Source organism: Dama dama, chromosome X (genome assembly GCF_033118175.1).
Source record: "Dama dama isolate Ldn47 chromosome X, ASM3311817v1, whole genome shotgun sequence".
NCBI lineage: Eukaryota > Metazoa > Chordata > Mammalia > Artiodactyla > Cervidae > Dama > Dama dama.
In genome coordinates, this window is record NC_083714.1 from 104,883,707 (window position 1) to 104,904,423 (window position 20,717).

The window sequence follows — 20,717 nt, forward strand, 5'->3', positions numbered from 1 at the left end:
CCTTATTCTGATCTAGTAGTTGAGAGACCACCCAGTGAAAAATGGAGCCCTACATGCCCTAGATTTGCCAGCTTGCACATTTTACACTCCTGAGCAAAGTCTAGTAGAAGAGTGAATTCCAAATGTGGCAGTGGAGCAAGCAATTACCTTCTTATTGAGTTTCAACCAAGTAGAGAAACCTTTAGTGTCCTGGTACTGCAGACCAAAAAACCAAACTTCCCTCAGGCCGATAGTTTTCACCACCTGAAAAGCAAAACAGAAAACAACCATTGATTGAATGCCTACCCTGTGCCAGGCATAGAGGATACAAATGTGGAGCCCATGTGGTCCCTGAACTTAAAGGATATAAGGCACCCAGGTCTGGAAATAAAATACACTTGGGCAGTAGCTAAGAAATAATGTCAACATCTCTCTGCACCAAATACTTCTGCTGAGGTAGGGACTAGATCGATTATAAGCACTACCACACACCAATAACTTGATAACCATTATCTCCTTGAATTTTCACAATAGCCCTATGATATAATTACAACTAGGCCCATTTTACAGATAATAAAAGCAAGGTTCAGTTAGTGAGTAGCAGAGTCAGGACTGTTTGACTCCAAACCCATTCAAATTCAGTGCCTTCTGCCACCACCATCCCACTCAGTTATACCATGCAGCTCCATATTCCCAGGATAGAGTAAAGGCTGAAGGTAGAAACTGTTGGTTTAACTCCTGAATCTTGTTTTCCTGGACTCCTTCTTTATGTTTAGCAACTAGGAATAATGCCCATACCCTTCAGGCTAAGTCCTACTTAAAATGCCCAAATAAAAAATGTACTGTGGTATCTATAGACCCCGAACCTGTGTTGTGCTTAGAGGCTAAGATGCTTATTTTCAGCCCTGATTAGAGCTCAGTCATGATTCTCCTTTACCACTCACACAGGTTGACAGTGGGAATGAGTATAGTAGCTGCAGGGCCCCATGGTGTTCAGCTACTGGGCATTTTGGCTGAGCAGTGGGCAGGAAAGGAAAGACAGCCAGGAAAAGATAGACAGGGTCTGTTTTCCAGTCCCTGATATTAGCATGTAAATAGTTCTGGCTGGTGGCTCAACCCTAGCATGCCCACCACTGGGGATAGAGGTAATAAACCCATATCCTAATGAGGTCATGGTGGCGTCAGGGAGTCTTCTTTATATTTTCTTCTACTGGAGTGGGAGAGGGGATTTGAGGTGAAGAAATTTACCTGGAGTTAGAAACAGGTAGCAGGGACCCAGCATTGCTAATGTCTTTCCCTGTAGATGAATCATTATCTCCCCTTCAAAACACACATACATGTGCATGCACAAACACACTGCACTGTATCCACAAAGTTTCTACTATGCATCCAAGGCCAGGCCAGACCCATAGTCACTCCCAGAGCTTACAATCTAGAGCTTCAGAAGCCTCAAGGAAAAAGTAGACCATGTTTATTAAGTACCTATTATGTGCCAGGTACCAAACACTGAACAATCATGAGATAGTTATAATCTCCATTTTATAAATGAGGAAAATAGGGCTTAGAGAGCAATCTGTCTAAAACCATAGAGTCTAGACTAGAATCCTAATTATATGACTCTAAAACCTATACCCTTTTTCTCATTTGCTATCTCCTAAGGCCAAGGGTTCAAAGGAGCTTAGAAGCTCTGGGGTTCCCAAGTGACTAACTGCCTTGTCTCCTTTTTGGCCCAGATATCCCAGCCAGACAATGAACTTTGACTACCTCTGCATCTACATATAGCTCCTGACTTTCCCACTAGGTTCAGTCAACAATCACTTTGGAGAGAAGCCATATTGCCAAGTCATTAACCTTCATTGCTCACCAGGGCGTTAATGATGATTACCCTCCGCTTTCATAGCTTGAATCAGGTATCAAGAAACCTGACTGGAAGTCTCACTTCTGTCTCCCACTTGCTGTGTGATGTTAAGGCAATACATTTCCTTCTCTGGGCCTCAGTTACCTCATCCATCCAGCTTCCCCATTTACTATGAGTGGTATGGCTTAAATGACTTCTTTATGCTCTCAAGTTTTACCAATCTACTAATGAGGTTATTTGTAAATGACCAAGAAATACAGCCCCATTTCCCACATACCTCTTGATAACTTGGGTAACTAGGAACATGCTTAGAAAAAAATAAATGAGGGAAGGTATACTATATGAGGACAGATCAAGACTTCCAGGATTTGATGGAAAGGTGAGTCTCTGAGTCTAAGTCAATAGGCATTACCATCAAGTTTTAGATGGAGAATGCAAAGTAGTCATATTGAAATGTTATAGTGACTTTTTGTTTTGCAGAGGATAAAGGGAGAGGTTGTGGATAGGAAAGATTTTTTTAAGCTCCTCTTAAATCCTTTATCTAAGATAGGGCCTAATTAATGGTTTTCCACAAGGCTACGGAACATAGTGTGTACAGGTGCAACTGGTGTAAAGAAATAAGTTCCAAGAAACAATGCAGCCCCAGGATAGAAAAAGACCCACTGAAGATGTTGAAAATGGACCATTGGACGATTAGGACAGGATGCTAGGTCATGGCAAGGCAGACTGGGAACAGAACTAGTAGGGTAGCAACTGGCTTTTGCCTGTACCAACGGCCCAGGTGTAGAAACTCAAGAGACACCAGAATTAAAAGGAAGTGAGGCAGGCACAGTCTACACAGTCAGTTCCACAGGTCCCAGGAGTGAGTTCCTTAGCCTCTATTTACATCATGCTGTCTGCTTCACTAGTGGTATGGCTAGGAGTATGATGAGAGGAGGATCATGGGAGCTAAAATAATTCCAGGATCTACAGTATCTCTGAGGATAAAGTAATAGCTAAAGTGATATTAAAAAAAGAAGATATCAGGATCAGCAGAGCATTTTAATCTCTGAGCACTGCCTCTTCCCTATGAACACAAAGAAATCAGATGCATGTAAATGCTCTACTTCCTTAGACTGTAGGCTTGGAGAGAGAGAGCGATGTCTCTTAGCCTCCATTGAAGTACCAAAGTAAGGAAGTGAATGTGTTGGGTGAAGGAAATATGGTCTGAAGTCAGAACTGAGACTGAAAAAGAACAAAGGATAAAACAGATGACTCGTGGACCCCAGGCTGTAAGGAAATCTCCAATTAAGGTCCACAGGGTGCTGGGAATCATTTGACCAGGCAACTCTTGGCCCCATTTTCAAATCCTGAAATATGGAATGAGGCCAAGCTTAGCTTGCTTCAAGCTTTGCCTCCAGCTGAGAACTTACTTTAGAGGAAAGAGAAACCTCATTTTCTAGTGGGAAAGAGTATCTAGGTACCAGTTCCAGGAAAACATCTGTGGCTCCAACAAGCAGGTTCTTTACCATTCCACTCTGAGAAGTGGCTGCCTCTCTAAGAAAAAAAAAAAATTGTTTCTTTGCTCCCTTTGTTTTCAGACAGCAAGTTCATCTGGCCTGAGCTAGTATTTCTCAAAGCTGCCATGGATGACATTTTTAAGCTACAGAAGATAATTGATGCATATCCCCAGGGGATGGGGGTGGGGGTGTGGGGTTGGAAGTGTCAGAATACAAGGAGATGGCTGGCTGTAAGTCATAATTTCTTTGAAGCCTGAAGGTTTAATCTTAACCATTTGTGCAAAATTTACTGTTTACTCCTTAAATATCTATATTTTAATAATAAAATAGATATCTACAAGTACAACTGATGCTCCAAGATACTAAAGCACATCCAGCCCACAGGTCTGTGAACCTCTTGGAACCTGGCACATTCACCTAGAGGGGGCTAGGACTTCAGTTTGCAAAACACTGGCTGTGGATGCTATTCAGCCACATAATACTAACCCCCCAAACAGACTGGAGCATTACAGGATCCAAGCAGCATAAACTAGAAAACTGGGGTCCAGTGAGGGAAAGAGACTTGCCTCTCAGAAAATTGTCACTAATTACCAGGAGCATCGTAAGTAAGAAAGAACTCCTGTTTGCCTCTTTTTGCATGTGAAGGCTATTTATATCTGAGATCTGGGGAGGGCAGAGGAGATTAGGCCAATTCCAGGACCCAAAGCCCCCTCCCCATATCCTCTATGCATCTATCTGAATAAATAAACTAGTGACATAATCAATCACTTCAGAAGCCAAGAGCAGGATTGGGAAGCAAGGCTTGAGCCTTAAGTGCATGAGAAATTATGTGCAAAACTGCACCAATGCCCAAATACTCGAGGCCATTATAGGCTTGGCAGCAGTTGCATCAATCACCTACCTGAAAGCAATCAGTGCACAACTGGAAAGTTCCAGGAGGGGCTGTCACCATCTCTGCTTCTGTTACCCTACACTGACTATGCCCAAGTGGCCACCTACTCTATAACACAGAGCACATTCATCTAGGGTTCTAAGTATAGGGACCAAACTTTGCTTTTAGAATGGAAACAGGCAAAGAAAGGGGAAGTCACAGAGGACACAGCTGACATAAGGTACTGAGAAAACTGCAAATGCTGTGTGCCTTGATTCAAACCACTATACTATGTTCTAGCTATCTGACCTTAAACAGGTCTGTTCCTCTGTCCAAGCCTCAGTTCCTCATCTGTAAGATGGAGCTACAACTATTACAATAACGGATATTAGGTATTTTATAAAATAAAAATGGAAAAAGGAAAAGGATTGCTGTCTTCAATGCAGAGTCTACAAATCCTAAGAACTTCACTGAGCCAGAAAAGCCTCTTGATTTCATGGCTCCATTATCTCAACTCCCAGGGGAAATTCCACCCACTTATTTAGCTCTTAATAAGAACAAGCAACATTAGAATGCCTGCTATGCACCAGGCACTTTATTTACTCAAGGATTAAATGAGACTACAAAATCTTGAAAATTGTGTGATTACTATTTTACTGAGAAAAGTAAATTCCTAAGAGGCTAAATGAGCCATCCAAGGCCACACGGCTAAACAGCCAGAGAGAATTTGAACTCAAGGCTGACTCTAAATCCCATGCTTTATATACCACCTCTATGTACAACTTGAGTCTCAAGGATGTTTTTTCATTCAACGTGAGAGGAGAGTTGCATGTATTTTTCTCTGTTTCCAAAGGTGAGTAACTCCAAGTTCCTTAAGGACAGAGATGGTGTCTGATAGGTCTAGAGATCCTTCTCAAGACACAGTAGACCTTCAGTCAATACTGAATCAGTCAATGAATAGATGAATGAATGGATGGATGCTCTGAGATTTCACCTCTTTTCCACAGCTCAAAACCTTAAGTGGAGGGGACAGAGGGTAGAGCGAGACTAGAGCTAGAGCTTAGAGACCATGGCTGAGGAGGAGACAAGTAGAGGGTTCTTAAAGTGGAACTTATGGCACCTAAGTAATCACAAGACCTTGGAAGAACCTCAGGTTTTAGAAGTGGGGCTAAGTGACAAAAATTGCTATAGAAAAATGTTCTCTCTCTCCTCCCTAGCTGTTCTTACTCCTCCATACTCACAAGAGACAAAGGCAAGTGGGAAGAACTATGGGCCCCATTTCCCTTTACCACCATGCCTTGGGCCTCTTCAAGCTATGGAGTCCCATTGTTGCCTGTTATTTATCGCTGGTACCAAGGAGGGTGCTTCCTCTCCAGTCAGCTTCCTCTCTGGTCATCAGCCAGACAACTGCTGGATTCCAGGATGGCCCCAAAGCTTTTGTCAGTCCCTCCCAAGGAGTCCAGCTCCTTCCTCCTAGGTCCCTGATCTCCCTGAAAGAAGGTCAAACATAATGGACTTCCTCCTTTATGCCTCATCAAGTTGAAGAGAGGGAAAAGATCACACACCCCAGTGGCCTGTGAACATGCACTGGTCTGAGGATTCCCATCCAGACTTGCCTTGGCCCTGAGAGTGCCAGATGCTCAATTCTGTGTCAGAGTTCAAATCTTTTTGTCCTGTACTTTTCACCTATGGGGTCCCAGCTCTGTTCCTTCTTACATCACAGAACATTATTGCCTCTTCCTTCCAATGATAGCCCCTCAGTGACCTCAAGACGGCGAATACATATCCTCTTGAGTCTTCTCTGAGCCAAACAGGCTCATTCACCCCAGAGTAGCACAGCAGGGAAAAGTATTGTTTTATTTACAGTCAGAGCTATAATTTAAACTCCATATCATTATTTACTAACTATATAACCTAGAGTGTGTTCTTTTACTACTTATAGGCAGGGTCACTGCAAGGTTTAAAACACTGAGCCAAAGTTAGTCCATAGTAGGTACTCACTAAATGATTTTTCTCAAAACACTGATCTTCCTGGTTGGGAAATCATGAACTTCACAGTTTCCTCCCTTTCCTCTCTCCAACCATACGAAAGATTCAAGTTTCTCAAGGGCTTTTCTGGGGAAGCAATAGCTTTCAGAACTAGCACACCAATCCAGCCAAGGATCCCTACCATATGGGCTTCCCTCAGAACCACATCCACAGTACGCAAACCAAACAAACACTAACAAAGAATTATCTGGCCTTGTGGCTTTTTGAAGTTAATAAACTTCTTTGTTCAAGGATTTTTCTGCCCTAGTCTCTAAATTATACCTTCTTCACCCTCCACAGTTACCCCATCCAATGCAAATGGACAAAGCCCCCAGTGTTGAAGGCAGGGGATAGTGTCATTTACTTGAGAGAGATTAGGCATAGAACCAGAGCTCTGGGAATGAGTCTAGGCAGAGATCAAGGGAACCTCTGGTTCCCAGCTGGACTATAAAATTCACATTGGCTCATACTCTCCTCTCTACAGCTGCTGCCCAGAATGATATTGCTGTCTGAAGAAAAGGGCCCAACAGCCTACATATGGAATGGACACCTTCTCCTTTTTGTCCCAGGGACAGTAAGAAGCCTATACAGGAAGAGTTGTCCCTGCTGTCAGGTAGCTCTGCCCTCCCCACTCCCTGGTATATGCCAACTGCAAATTATACTCAAGTGAAGCATTTCCCTCCTTTTTACAGAAAGGGGTCATCCAAAATCCAAATAGTGTGGTTAGGAATGGGAAAGAACAAATATGGAGTACAGAAATAAGTGCCATAAATTTCTGAGAGATAACCAGATTTGAGGTATCAGTTAGACACTGTAAAGATGGGGAAACTGAGGCCCAAAGAGGGTAAAGGTTTGTGTAAAGTATCAGGAGAGTTAGTGGTAGAGTCAGCCATAATGCCCAAAATTTCTAACTTTCTATCTAGTGCCCTTTCTAGTTTACTAGGCTATCCCTTTATAGGCTTTCCAACATAAAACCTGCATGCAAAGGAAGAAGGCAAAACCTTAATGTAATCAAAATGCAATGTCACATTCAAGATTAGCATTGTAATCACTTGTGAACTATATGAATGCTAGCACAGTAATTGTAGCAAATGTGTGTTTAAATGTTCCTCTAATTTGTACTTTCTCAAATTAAATATCAGTGACTACCTTTCAACATTAGATACAAAACAAACTCCAGAGAAGAAGGAAATTCCAGCTAAATCCAAAGTTACATACGCTGAGGATCTTCAAGCCGATCTCTCAACTCTATCTGATTAATGAGACAAGAAGTGTCATGGCGTTTGAGAGCTATCATTTATTACATCTTTACTATATGCCATATACTTCACATAACACTCAATTCTCTATATGCATATATATCCTTTTGAATTTTACGTATCCTTACAAGCCACTGGGTAGCCACTGGGTACCATGTGAGATACAAATAATAGACCCTATCATAATCTCACAAAAAGCCTGTGAGGTAGACATTAGATGCACTTTGGGGGCGGGGGCAGTGGCGGGGTGGAAATGAGACTACTAACCCAAAACCGTTCAATAATTTTCCCAAGGCCTAGCTAAGAATATGAAGATTTTTGTTTCCTCATCTGTAAAATGGGGCCAATACTAATCCCCACACTCATAGGGCCTTGTGATAGTCAAGTGATATGGTATACAAAATGCCTGGCATAGTACCTGACATACAGTAAGCCCTGGACAAAATGTTAACTTTCATCTGTATTAGCCATAGACAGCAATTTGCCTACTCTACCACATGACATCAAGGAGACATGCCCAAACTGTCTCACATTTCTAGCCATACTTTCCTTCTTTTTACATAGAGATCTGAATGGAAAACAGCCCTGTACCATCCCCATCTCCATCCTCTCCCCTCACCAGTCAGAAGTATTCATAGTAATAGAATGGTCTTATCTGAATATAATCTCTTTCCTCCTTTCCCTTTCCAAGTATGGATAAACTCTCAGACAGCAGAAGTACACAGAGAGCAAAGGAGAAAGGGAAGCAGGAGGGCATGGAAAATCCATTAAGGGGACATGTGGTCCCAACGTCCAGGACAATGGCAGACTCTCACCTTACCAGAGGCTGGTGTGGAAATAGGAAAATGGCCTGTCTGGAGGGATTCCAGTCTCTGAAAATGAGAGCCCCACTTTTACTCCTGGAAGTCTGGTCACAGAAGGCACATTCCTTTGGCCCCTGGAGAGACTTTGAATGCTGACAGATCCTATGGCCCCCACCTGGCTGCTATATAGCACATACTTTCTAACAATGGTGATTCACAATGAAGGGACATTCTTTGGATTGTAGATGGGGATGACTACTTCAGTATTATCTCCATGTCAGGATTATAGGAGCTGAGGTATCCTCTTATTGCATTCCTCACCCACTGTGGTATCTTAAGTCCCAATATTCCTTGAGGGAAATGTACATAGAGAACACTACTACAGGGAGAATATGTTGCTTTCCTTCTCCTGGGAAGAAAAACCAAGTGACACAGGCCATGTTGTACAGTGGCAAGAATGTGGGGTTCAAATTCCAGCCAGATACCAGCTGAGTGCAATAAAATTATTTCATTTCTGAGCCTCATCATTAAAACAGAGAAGAGATCACTTATATCTTTCAGAGTTGAGAGAAGGGCTCTGCTTGCTGACATTTTTAAAGTATCTAGCACAGTCATACCCCACTCGCTTCTCTTTTCTCCCATATTTAGCTCCAAGGATAGGACTGATCAGGGCCATCCAAGATATAGGCTGCCAGAGTTAAAATTTGCCTACTTCATTAAGGCTGAGGTCAGCCTTTGTTTTGACCTCTCCTGGAGGAGTGAGTAGGAGGAGATTCCTCAAAGGTGGGCATTATAGTGGAAGCCATTGGGAGAAGTGGGAGGCTAAGAAGCAATAAGTCCTCCCTTACCTGGTCAAACAGCTGCTTGCCGGTGGTGTTGGGCTGGATGGCAAACTCCAGCTCAGCGTCCATGGTGGTCACACGCACATTGATCTAGGATGAGATCAAAGGAGATAAGTTAGTTGTTTGGCTCGATGCTCAACAGAGCCTGGGATAAATCTCTGTCCAACTAGAAGAGAAGAAACTAAGGTGCAGGAACCTATGGAATTTAGATACTGGTGTGAAGGAAGGGAGACTGTTGAAACAAACAGTAACCTAGCCCTCTGCTCCCAACCAGTTTACTGAAGACAACCTCCCCCCCACAGCTACAAGGCAGTGATTATAAAGGGGTAAACAAATGAATGCAAATAAACCTACTATCAAAAGGAAACAAATGTTGCCTATACTTCCAGGAAGTCTTCTCCACCTACATCAGCCAGCTCCAAGCCCACAGCATTCTCTCCCCACCTCTGATCTATAGCCTGGATTATCTAAAGCACTGGTCTTCATAGAGGCAAGTTAAGGGCAGGATGAAGAACACTGGATTCCAAACCTAGCACCATAACTAGCTTACTCTACAACCTTGAATAAATCTATCCCGTTATCCCGTTCCTGAGCCTTAGTTCCCTTCACCTGTGCAAGGGCAGGAGTGCGGGAGATGGAGTTTGTCAATTATACTAGACAATCTCCAACAGCTGTTTCAGTGTTGATGTCTATGGTTCTATATACTTGCATCGTTAACACTTCCTGTATTTATGTCTCATTGGTCTCCCAAGGCACAAGAGAGGAAAGGGCCCTCAACAGAGATAGGTGTGAGCAGGACAGAGGTGCTACCAAAGCCAAGTAAGCAGAGGGAAAAGGGACAGGGATAGGCCCAGATGGAAACATAGTATTTCATAGGTACTAGAAAAATTACCCTCTACTCTTAGGAATATATAACCTAGCCAAAGTCAATGATAGCTGATATTTCATCAGTAGAGATAGGATTCTTTGGCTGAAAAGTTGGTAGCAGTGGTAATAGTATTAACAGCATCATTAAGCAGCAGCTTTCATGTATGAAGACTTACTACTCACTAGGCAATTTATATGTACTATCCCAATAATTACAATCATCCTGTGAAGCAGGATTATCTCCACCTTGGGCATGAAGACTTAGATATTTGTCTAAAGTTACATTGCTAGTAAGTGGGGAAGACAGGGTTTGAATTCAGATGTAAGTCCAAGTCTCACAATTTAAGCCAACATGTCAAACCTCTCTTACATCAAAGCGTAAAATGTCTCTATTAAAAGAAACCAAAGATTAAGTTTTTTTATTTATTTATTTTTTAACTGAAGGATAATTGCTTTACAGAATTTTGTTGTTTTCTGTCAAACCTCAACATGAATCAGCCATAGGTATACATATATCCCCTCCCTTTCAAATCTCCAAAGATTAAGTTTTTTATTTGTTGGAAATTTTGCTTAGGTAACCTATATGATATAGCCACATGATGGCTTGTTACATGGTCAAATAAAATATTCATAATGACTATTTCATGTCCACATAAAACATTAATATTAAGAAAGAGTAAGCAACAAGATTTCATGAGCTCAATTTTGTAAAAAGTATTCAAAGAGAGGTTATTGGAACCACACCCAAGTGTTAGTCAGTCTTGGTTTTTGGGTAGTGATCTTATGAGTGCATTCTCCCTTCTTTAAATTAAAAAGAAAACTAATCTACATTTCTAGGATGCTCACATATTACTTATTCTATTTGAGGGGGGGTATAAAAGTTGAATTGTCAAAGATACAAATCCCCATGGAGTAGCTAAAACATTAAGCCTTATCAGTCTTTAATACCTATGGGTTTTTCCTGAGCATAGGGGTCAGCTAGTGGGGAAGAGGGGGCCAGACAGCAATTTTGCCAGCTAAACAATTCTGATGAGGACCAGGCCTGGGGAACAATTTTGTAAATAAATCTCACCAGGGAGCCAAGGAGGAAATCTATTTCAGGAATGACAATGGGACAGGAAAGGCCATGAAGGCAGGAACAAGTAAGCCAAGTACCCCAGTGGGAGACAGCAGGCAAGATTAGCCATTGTGACTCAGTGTTACCTAGGCTCCCTGACAATCCAGTGACCTCCATAGAATGGGCCCTCATAAGGCAGGGAGAATGAGGCCCAATGGACTAGAATTTAGCTTCAGTTCAGTTCAGTTCAGTTCGGTCAGTTGTGTCCAACTCTTTGCATCCCCATAAACCGCAGCACGCCAGGCCTCCCTGTCCATCACCAACTCCTGGAATCTACCCAAACTCATGCCCATTGAGTCGGTGATGCCATCTAACCATCTCATCCTCTGTCGTCCCCTTCTCCTCCTGCCTTCAATCTTTCCCAACATCAGGGTCTTTTCAAATGAGTCAGCTCTTCACATTAGGTGGCCAAAATATTGGAGTTTCAGCTTCAACATCGGTCCTTCCAATGAACACCCAGGATTGATTTCCTTTAGGATGGACTGGTTGGATCTCCTTGCAGTCCAAGGGACTCTCAAGAGTCTTCTCCAACATCACAGTTCAAAAGCATTAATTCTTCTGCGCTCAGCTTTCTTTATAGTCCAACTCTCACATCCATACATCCATACTCTCACATCCATATTGGCTTCAATATCTAGCCTTAAATCACACTTGAGCTGAGTCAGGGAAGCCCTCAAAACACCAATGACTTGGCAGATAAGAAATAGAAAAGGGACAATAGCCCTTTTAGTATATTGAGAAATTTCATTTTCACTTTGAGGCTTCTGTCTTAATTAGAGTTACCTCTCTAGTATCTAAGACTCAGTGGGTACTCACATGATATTGGCTAAATGAACAGTACTAAGCAAGGAGATACAAGAGATAGATATAGCATAGTATACAGACTCAGAGGTAGGAACATTTTACATCTTGACTTTTTTGTGCCACGGACCTTTCTGAGCAGTATGGTGAGGTCTATGGATTGCCTTCTCAGAAATTTGTAAATGCATGAAACAGATATAAAGAGATCAATTATATTGAAATAGTTATCAAAATTTAATATGTACTTCTTCACTATTATATAATTATCTAACACTGGGTCTTATTAGTTATTACTACTGTAATTTCAACTTTGTTTTCAGCATAAATGATATTCTGAAAAATCTATAGTAACTAAACTGTAATGTAAAAGTATCTTAGATTTCCAATGGTGACAAAGTCACAGGTACTGCCTTTTTTTGGCCTAAATTCATAACTGAAAGAAGGCTTAAATTTTAGTGAGAAGTCAGTGAAAACAAATATGTAAATTTTCCTCCATCCATCTTCATAGATCCTTCCCACTTCAAATTACACCCATGGATTTCATGGAGGCCCAAGGACTCCAGGTTAAGGAGCTTTCTATAAATTTATTTCAGTTTACCCAATATTAATGGAATACTATGTTTAGGGAACTATGGTTGCAGTAGAGCTGTAGAGCCAGTACCCCAAGGTACTTACTTAATAACAGGAAAATTATAACATACAAGGGAAACCCTGAGAATTACCATACCAGAACAGAAGAAAGTTTTTTGTGGAAATACAGAATCACAGTTCAAAGCGGTATTTGCAGGGTCTCTAAAGATAGGATTTTGAAAAACGGAGAATATGGGAGTTGGGGGGAAGAGCACCCAAATGTCCCAGGTAAAGGGAGAGACACAATGCGATGGCCCAAAAGGAGACAGAGATGCAAGGATGCAGAGTTCCTCCAGGGTAAATGAGGCCTGCAAGGTGAAGAGTAGGCAAAGAGAACAGGAAGGTAGGTAGAAAGGAGTCATACCAATCTACCATCTTCAGGGGCTGGCCCATAACTCCAAATATTTAACTGAAATATTTGTTTATAAATGTTTCTTAAATAAATCAACTGGTAGAAAAGAACTCAGTCTGGGTTAGGAATAAGTATGTCAGAGAGGCTAGAACTGTTCATGCTTCCTGTATCATATACAGAGCATTGCCCCAGAACAAGAAAGAGCTCTCCTTCAATCTGAAGCTGTCCAGCTGAAACTAAACTGGAACCTATGTCTCCAGAATCCCTGTTCAGAGTTTCTGTCATTCCACTGGGGCTGCATCTCAAGGGAAAGCAGCCTGTGGTTCCCTGAACTTCACTGTGGAGACAAATAATCTTAGGTTTAAAAAATTAGGAAGAAAAGCAAACACAACACAAAGGGACTTCTATTCTTTCCACCACTCAACTCAGAATAAAATGTGAGTCTTGAAGACAGGGTCATGGGTCTGTGTTCTTTTGATTTTCAGTGTGTTGGCGGTAGGGGTAGCAAGGATAATAGCATGACCAAGGCTGAAGATGATAAGTATAGGGCAGGAGTGGTGATCAAAGAAAATCTCTCATTTTCCTTAACAGCAATCTGGGACCCAAAGGTGTACAAGGAGCTGCAGGCCCAGATCCACTGCCACACAGGATGCTCACCCAAGTGGGCACCCACTGCCTTCCTTTTGGGCCTGGCCTCTTCAATGTCAGTGAAGGGATGAGGATAGTCTAGTTTGAAAGGCAAGAACATGAAAATAAAGCCTCCAAAGTCAGCAGACAGTTCCCAGGCAGCCCCACAGCTCAGCGGGAACGAAGGAGCTGGCCTGGGTGAGATAGCATTTCAAGATGTGGTCCCCAGCAAAGAACTAAAGCCCTGTCTAAGCCTGTCCTTGAAAAACGTGTCTCTAGAAAACATCTAGGGTTTAAGGAACAAAAAGAGTTTGGATGTGGTGGGTGGGGGGGGGTGTCACTCATATACACTAGCCCATCCATTCCTAGCCCAAGAACAATAAATCCACTGTTATTTATTGAAAAACGGAATACAGACAATTCCCAAGCAAGCCCTAAATTGGTCTATAGCCCATCTCAGTAGTCTGTCATCCAAAGCCCTCAACAAACTGGATCTCTCCTGTGTCCCCAGTTGGCTGGCCTAAAAAAGAAAATAACTACCTACTTCTGCCTTGACAGCAACAGCTTGGGGAACTTTGCCTTCTAGACCTGGCCAACTTCAAATAAGGGACTCTCTCATTTCCAAGACAGGCCCAGATGAGCAGTAGCTGGTCCACAGAGAGGAGATAGGGGCAAAGTTTCCTCTCATTTGTCCCATGTTACTGAGCTACAATATGGCTCTTTATTGGAGAGGAATTTGGAGGATGGCTTCCCAGGTGGTGCAGTGGTAAAGAATCTGCCTACCAATGCAGGAGATGCAACAGATGTGGGTTCAATTCCTGGGTCGGGAAGATCCTCTGAAGGAGGAAATGGCAACCCACTCCAATATTCTTACCTGGAAAATTCCATGGACAATGGAGCCTGGTGGGCTACAGTCCATGGGGTTGCAATGAGTCAAAACACAACTGAGCATGCACACATGCAGAGGACAAAGCAGAGACAGAGTCAAATAATCACAACTGACTTATCTGAACCATGGACCTATATGCCAGAAGGAACTGGCATTACCAGCCCCACATCATGAATAAGGAAACTGATGAGCAAAGAGGCAGGTAACATAAAGATGGAAATGAACAAACTGTGTTAACAACAATGTGCCAAGCCCCTTCACTCAGTCTCACTTAACATCACTGAAACCACATTTACTCAGCCAGCAAGTGGTGAAGACAGGTCTTCTGGACATTCCAGAGCACCATCCTTGGCTCCACCTACCTCTCTGGTCATGCTGATTTCACTGCTGACTTCAGACAATGCCTTGGCAACTATTTTGGCTAAGGCCCAAACACTCTGGTATAAGGGCACCTGGGCACATCAGGGAAGCATTACTTGGGAAGGCCCCCTTGCCAGGGCAGAGCTTGTGAGTCAGCCCAATTGGGTCTGAGTTCAGTGACATCACCTCTCACCTGCCACCTCCCCATTCTTCAAAGGCCCAAGTCCTCTGGGCTTTCAGTGGCACTGCTGCTATGGAGAAGGCAAAGGTAAGTGCATAAGGGTGGCCAGAGGAAGGATGAGCCCTACTAGGGAAACATCAGAACTTCAGTCTCTTCCAAGGACAGAGGGCAGTCACTACATTGTCACTCAGACTGCCTTTCCCCATTATTTAGGCTCTGCTGCTAAGTGCTGCTAAGTCACTTCAGTCATGTCCGACTGTGTGCGACCCCATAGATGGCAGCCCACCAGGCTCCCCCGTCTCTGGGATTCTCCAGGCAAGAACACTGGAGTGGGTTGCCATTTCCTTCTCCAATATGTGAAAGTGAAAAGTGAAAGTGAAGTCACCCAGTCATGTCCAACTCTTCACAACCCCATGGACTGCAGCCCACCAGGCTCCTCTGCCCATGGGATTTTCCAGGCAAGAGTACTGGATTGGGTGCCATTGCCTTCTCCTATTTAAGTTCTAGCATCCACCATTTCCCACTGCTAGAACTAGAGCCAGAGCAGGGCATGGCCTGGTCTGTCTTGGCTCTTGAGATGACAGCACTGACTCAAGCAGCTGTTTTCCATAAGGGGTAAAACAAGGGTTGCTTTGAATCTCTAGCCTAGGAGGCATTCTCCCCCTCTCCCTTCCCCTCCTCCTTCTCCACTGACTCACTCACTTCCCAGCAACTCAGCCTCTTCCGTGGACTTGTAAGTGGGACCTGGTACAGTTATCTGTTCTGACCTCTTCTTGCCCATTTCCAGACCCTTACTTAACACAGACAACAAGACCTGCCTAGATTTAACCCTTCCTATGTCGTGCTTTTCCCCAGTAGGTTCTAGAAAGGAGACCACCTGGACCCCATGCACACCCATACCTTTAATGGGTCAGCAGTAATTCTTTAGTCACTCCAACTGCTGCAAAGGGCATGGGAGACAATGGTCCCCTTTAACTTGCTTTGACCCAGTAGCCTTCCCTAAGAATCACTTCAACTGGGAGACAAGGGCATATTGGAGCCTGGGTGTTACTTGCCCAGTTATATTTGGGGGAGTAACCTCAAACAAAACTAACCTTTGTTAATAATGAGAAAATAATTACATTGTCACTATGTGAGGAGAGCTCAGGACAGAGACCAAAGCTGAAAAGGAGAGAAACAATCAGAAACCTTAGCAAGCTACAGCTTTCCCATTAATCCAGCCTTAATTGCACAGTTTTTTGCTTAACCTGAGACTGAGGTAGAGTCCCCCTCTGCCTCTCAACACATTACGATCAGGAAGGAAACTAGCTCCTCACCATTTATACCTAACTCCAGGACTTATTTTCAAAATCAGCTCAGCCAAACCATACCCCAGGAGCAAACACCACCCATTCCCCTGCCCCCTACCCTAACTCATCTCTCCTCCTACGCACAGGGTTCTACCCCATAAGCTCCTTAGCATGGCCATTCCTCTTTAAATTTCCTCAAGATTTCAATCTACTCACCCTAGAACCTCATCTGACTCATTCAGAATAAACCCTTCTGAACTTCTCATCCCTATTCTCCAAGAGAATAAATAATCCAGAATCCCCAACTATCAGACCTGAAAGGGAGCTCAGAGATCACTTGATTCAAATTCTATAATATACAGCTGGGGAAACTGAGGTCCAAGGAAGGGGAAGCATTGGCCTAGGGTCACACAGCTGCTGGACAGTGTGAGAGCAAGGATTAAAAGCCTTGCTCTTGATCCACTGGCCATAATAAGCAATAGAAACACCCTAGCACTTAGAAAACAGTAGACAAATCAGGATGTTGAGCTGAAAAGACTATGTGGATAAGGCAAAACCAGCTTGCTTCCATTAAAAACGCTAAGCGGACACTGAATGGAAGTCTAGTTTATGACAGAGGGCAAGCCTAACTTTTAGGCTCTGATACATCCACCATCACTCATTCTAGGGAGACTAAACCTTTTATAACCACAAGGAAGGAAACTAAAAGGTCTCCTGTTTTAGGACAGTTTCTTTTCAAAACTTAAATAGCAACTAATTGGGAAGGTTTCTGGCAGCAGATACAGCCAAGACCCAAGCTGGAGGTGGGGACAGAGCAGGGAGGTAAAGAGGGTGAAGACAGCACAGCAGGAAAAGAGGCAGGGAATTTGAGGAATGGATTTATATCCAGTTAGCCAAGAACAACAGATTCTTCAATTCTCATGAAACTTTGAAGCCACTGAATTAAAAGGAAAGAGGGCCTATCATTAATAAAATAAGTCTCTCACATGGATTAAGCCTCTCTCTGGGGCCACACCCAGCAGGGCTTCAGTCACTAGCATCAGTTTCCTGCTTGACCCAGCTTCCTGCCTACAAGTTTCACAAGAAGTATTTATAGACTGGAAACACAGACCGTTTACAGCTGCCTGGAGACACTAGTTACGCAGAGCACCAGAAGAGGGCTCTATTCTCTCTGCTCAGAAACACACCACAGCAACCTCCAGCATCCCAGCTCTGAAGGGCACTGGAGCTGACCTAAGCATCAGCTTGGATTCCATCCATTACTCATGGGATTTCTGCCCTGTCCTGTGTTAAAACTGCTGAAGCCAGGATCAGTCAACTATGTAGGGGCAAGAGGAGATTTCCAGCTAAATAAAAAAACTCTATTTTCCAAATTCATGGTTATTAGGAAGGGGTAGAGATAAATTGAGAGATTGGAATTAACATATATACATTACTTATATGGGCTTCCCAGGTGGTGCAGTGGTAAAGAATCCACCAGCCAATGCAGGAGATGCAGGAGACTCGGGTTCAATCCCTGGGTTGGGAAGATCCCTTGGAGGAGAGCATGGCAACCTACTCCAGTATTCTTCCCTGAAGAATTCTATGGACAGAGGAGCCTGGCGGGCTACAGTCCATGGGGTCACAAAGCGACACAATTGAGTGCACGTGCACATACTCACACTACTATATTTAAAATAGATAATAAATAAGGACCTACTGTATAGCACTCAATACTCTGTAACAATTTATACGGGGAAATAATCTAAAAGAGTCGATATAAGTGATTCACTTTGCTGTACACCTGAAACTAGCACACTTATCTATTTTATATATAGTAGTCAACTATACTCCAATATTAAAAAAAAAAAAAAAAAAGCTCTGTTTTTGGTCCCAGAGTTAAGCTACAGTTGACTTCCTGTCAACCTTGCTGGCATGCCAAGAGTCAAATCTGGCATCTAGGGCACTCACAAAATTGGAGTCCTCATCCTAGAAATAATGATCTCAGTTCTTTGAGAAATAAATCTTGGTATAGCTGAAAGATGTTTTAGAGTCTCTCTTACCTTCCTGTTTCTAAAACTCAGTTTTCTAATATATAAAATGAACCTAAAAATATCAACCTCACAACAGGGTTATTGGGAGATTTAAGTTAAAATAACAGACAAGAAAGTACTTGGCATATCATAAGTAGAATGTGATGATTACTAGCCCCTCCATTTTTAGCCATGTTATTGCAAATATTCAATCTCTCCAGAATAATTTGAACTAAAACCCGGTCTGACTACACCGAAGGGCTACGGGTTGCCAAGAAGACCTGCAGAGGGCCCTTCTAGCCTAAGGGCCCTTTAATTTTGGGGGAAACTCTAAAATATGATTAGATTTCTACTTGGTTAGACAATTTGAAGCCATGCATATAAGGCAGAAACATATACATCCTTGCATTATTTTAAATGTTTTCTCTCTTGGGAGGGATAGAGATTTCCCCCCAAGAAGCAGAGCCCTGAAGTGAGGCAGAATACAACAGAGCACCTAGGCTACCTTGTCCTTTTAAAGGACACCTGCTCTTCTTTCCTCATCCTAGGCTCTGCCTTGCCATTTTCTCTAGTTGTGTCCCATTAATATACACAGGTTCCCAGCCCTCCAGCACAACCCACCAAAACGTTCCAACTCCTTCAGCTGGTATCCAGAAAAATCACAAACTGGGTCTGTAGATAGGCTAATCAGCAACAATTGGGAAAAAAATTAAAGACAGATTTCCTGGCCTCACCCACAGAGATCATGATTTATTATTACATAAGAAGCAGGGCCCAGGCATCAGAATTTAAGAGCTTCAGATAATTCTAAGGCCCAGCCAAATTTGGGAACCTCTGGCATGGAATACAGCCTCTCAAGGGCTGGTGTCAACAGTCAATATCGGCAGAGGGATGCTCGACTGAAGGGAAACAAAGCCAAGTAGATAGCAGTAACCACAGGGTCATGTAGGCCAGTGGGACTAGTGAATGGTTCTCCAGATTTAAAAGCAGCTTACCTCCACAAAAGATCAGGGGCTAAAGTAATTTTTCTACATACTAAAGCAATTTCTCTATATACTAAAGTAATTCCTCTCTTGTAGAAGGAACATAGCTATGTACTCTAAAAACCTGAGGGCAGGATTGAGCTCTGCCAAAAACAAGCCATGATCTCTTAATCTTCCTACCTGTAAAATGGACAAAATGACACCCACGTGGCAGAGGATTGTGCAGTGGCAATGTGGTATTTCCCAAACTTAACTGTTGGGAATCATTAGGGATACTAGTTTAAAAACCTAGATTCCTGAACCCCACTCCAAGCTTACTGAAAAAGACACTTCAGAGGAGGAGCTTGGAAAGCAGTAGTTTTGTCCCAGGTGATTCTTATCCTCTGGGAAGTTTAAAGAAACATCACTTGGCATAGATGCGATTGAGATAAGATGAGAGGTCAGACCAGGTCTCTGGTCCTCCAAAATACTTTCTAGCCCAGAGATCCTCATAGTTGGGATCTTCAGGTTAGAACCCAGCAAGCAGGCTCTACAAGCAGGAGAGGGAGGAGAGGCTTTGGAATTTCAAACAGAAAGCTAAGTGCTTTCTGGAATGATCAAACCCTCAGGCCATTTTCCAGAGCCTTCCGCTATCTTCCCATCTAGTTAAGAATTAGACAGTGGAAGGAAAAAACAGGTACAAATACCTCAGCAGCCCAACAACACTGATCAAAAATACTTTTAATTAGAGCCTCAATCATAATCTTCTCAAGTTCTATGCCCCTTTAAGCACTCTCTCAGTAGAACTTTCAGGCAAGGAGCAGACCTTAAATGATACTCTCCCTTTCCTAGATGCTCTGGGAACTAGGGAGCAAGCCTTTATTTGCATACAGATGTGAACAGGTTGAAGTTGGGGACAGGCTGGGGACTCTAAGATAGGTGCAGTCAATAACAGTGCACTGGAACCAACTTACACTAGAGCTGATCTCTGTACAACTCCTTCAAGGACCCTGTGTTGGTAGTTTGAAATTGGCCATGGTCAGAGTTGGACATGACTAAGTGACTGAACAACAACAATGGTGAGAGTATTTATACCATTGGGATTGGTAAACAATACAAATCGTGGCTTCACCAGACAGTTTGTTGTGAAACATTTATCAGCACATATAAAGGAAGCATCTTTAGGCACATTTTAAAAATGAGAAAACTGAGTCTCAATGAAGGGAAGCAACTACCATCTTTTAGTTGCATGACCTTGGACAAGAGCCAGTTCTAATTAGCAACACATCCTAGGCCCTTCCTACCAGCTCCCCAGGGGAGTAAGAAGCCCCTCTTGTCAACAAAAAGGTTGCTGACCCAAAGGGCTCCTCCATCAACTAACGGCCAAACAAGGGTGCCTAAGTACACTAAGTGTATCACCAAGGAAAGCAAGGAATACAGAGCCCAGGGCTGTGACATGAAGCCAACAAGAGAGGAGAGACACTGGAGTAG

The 20,717-nt window shown here is 43.0% G+C and overlaps 1 protein-coding gene across 1 annotated transcript in view; it reads right to left on the minus strand.

Annotated features, from left to right (window-relative positions):
* Nucleotides 1–20,717, minus strand: part of MSN (moesin) — a 71,456-nt gene that overhangs the window by 14,500 nt on the left and 36,239 nt on the right. Inside the window, exons 2-3 of the mRNA XM_061137151.1 lie at nucleotides 9,146–9,229; nucleotides 148–243 (exon numbers count right to left, since the gene is read on the minus strand). Of these exons, the coding sequence (XP_060993134.1) occupies nucleotides 148–243; nucleotides 9,146–9,229 (180 nt within the window). The remainder of the gene's footprint in view (nucleotides 1–147; nucleotides 244–9,145; nucleotides 9,230–20,717) is intronic.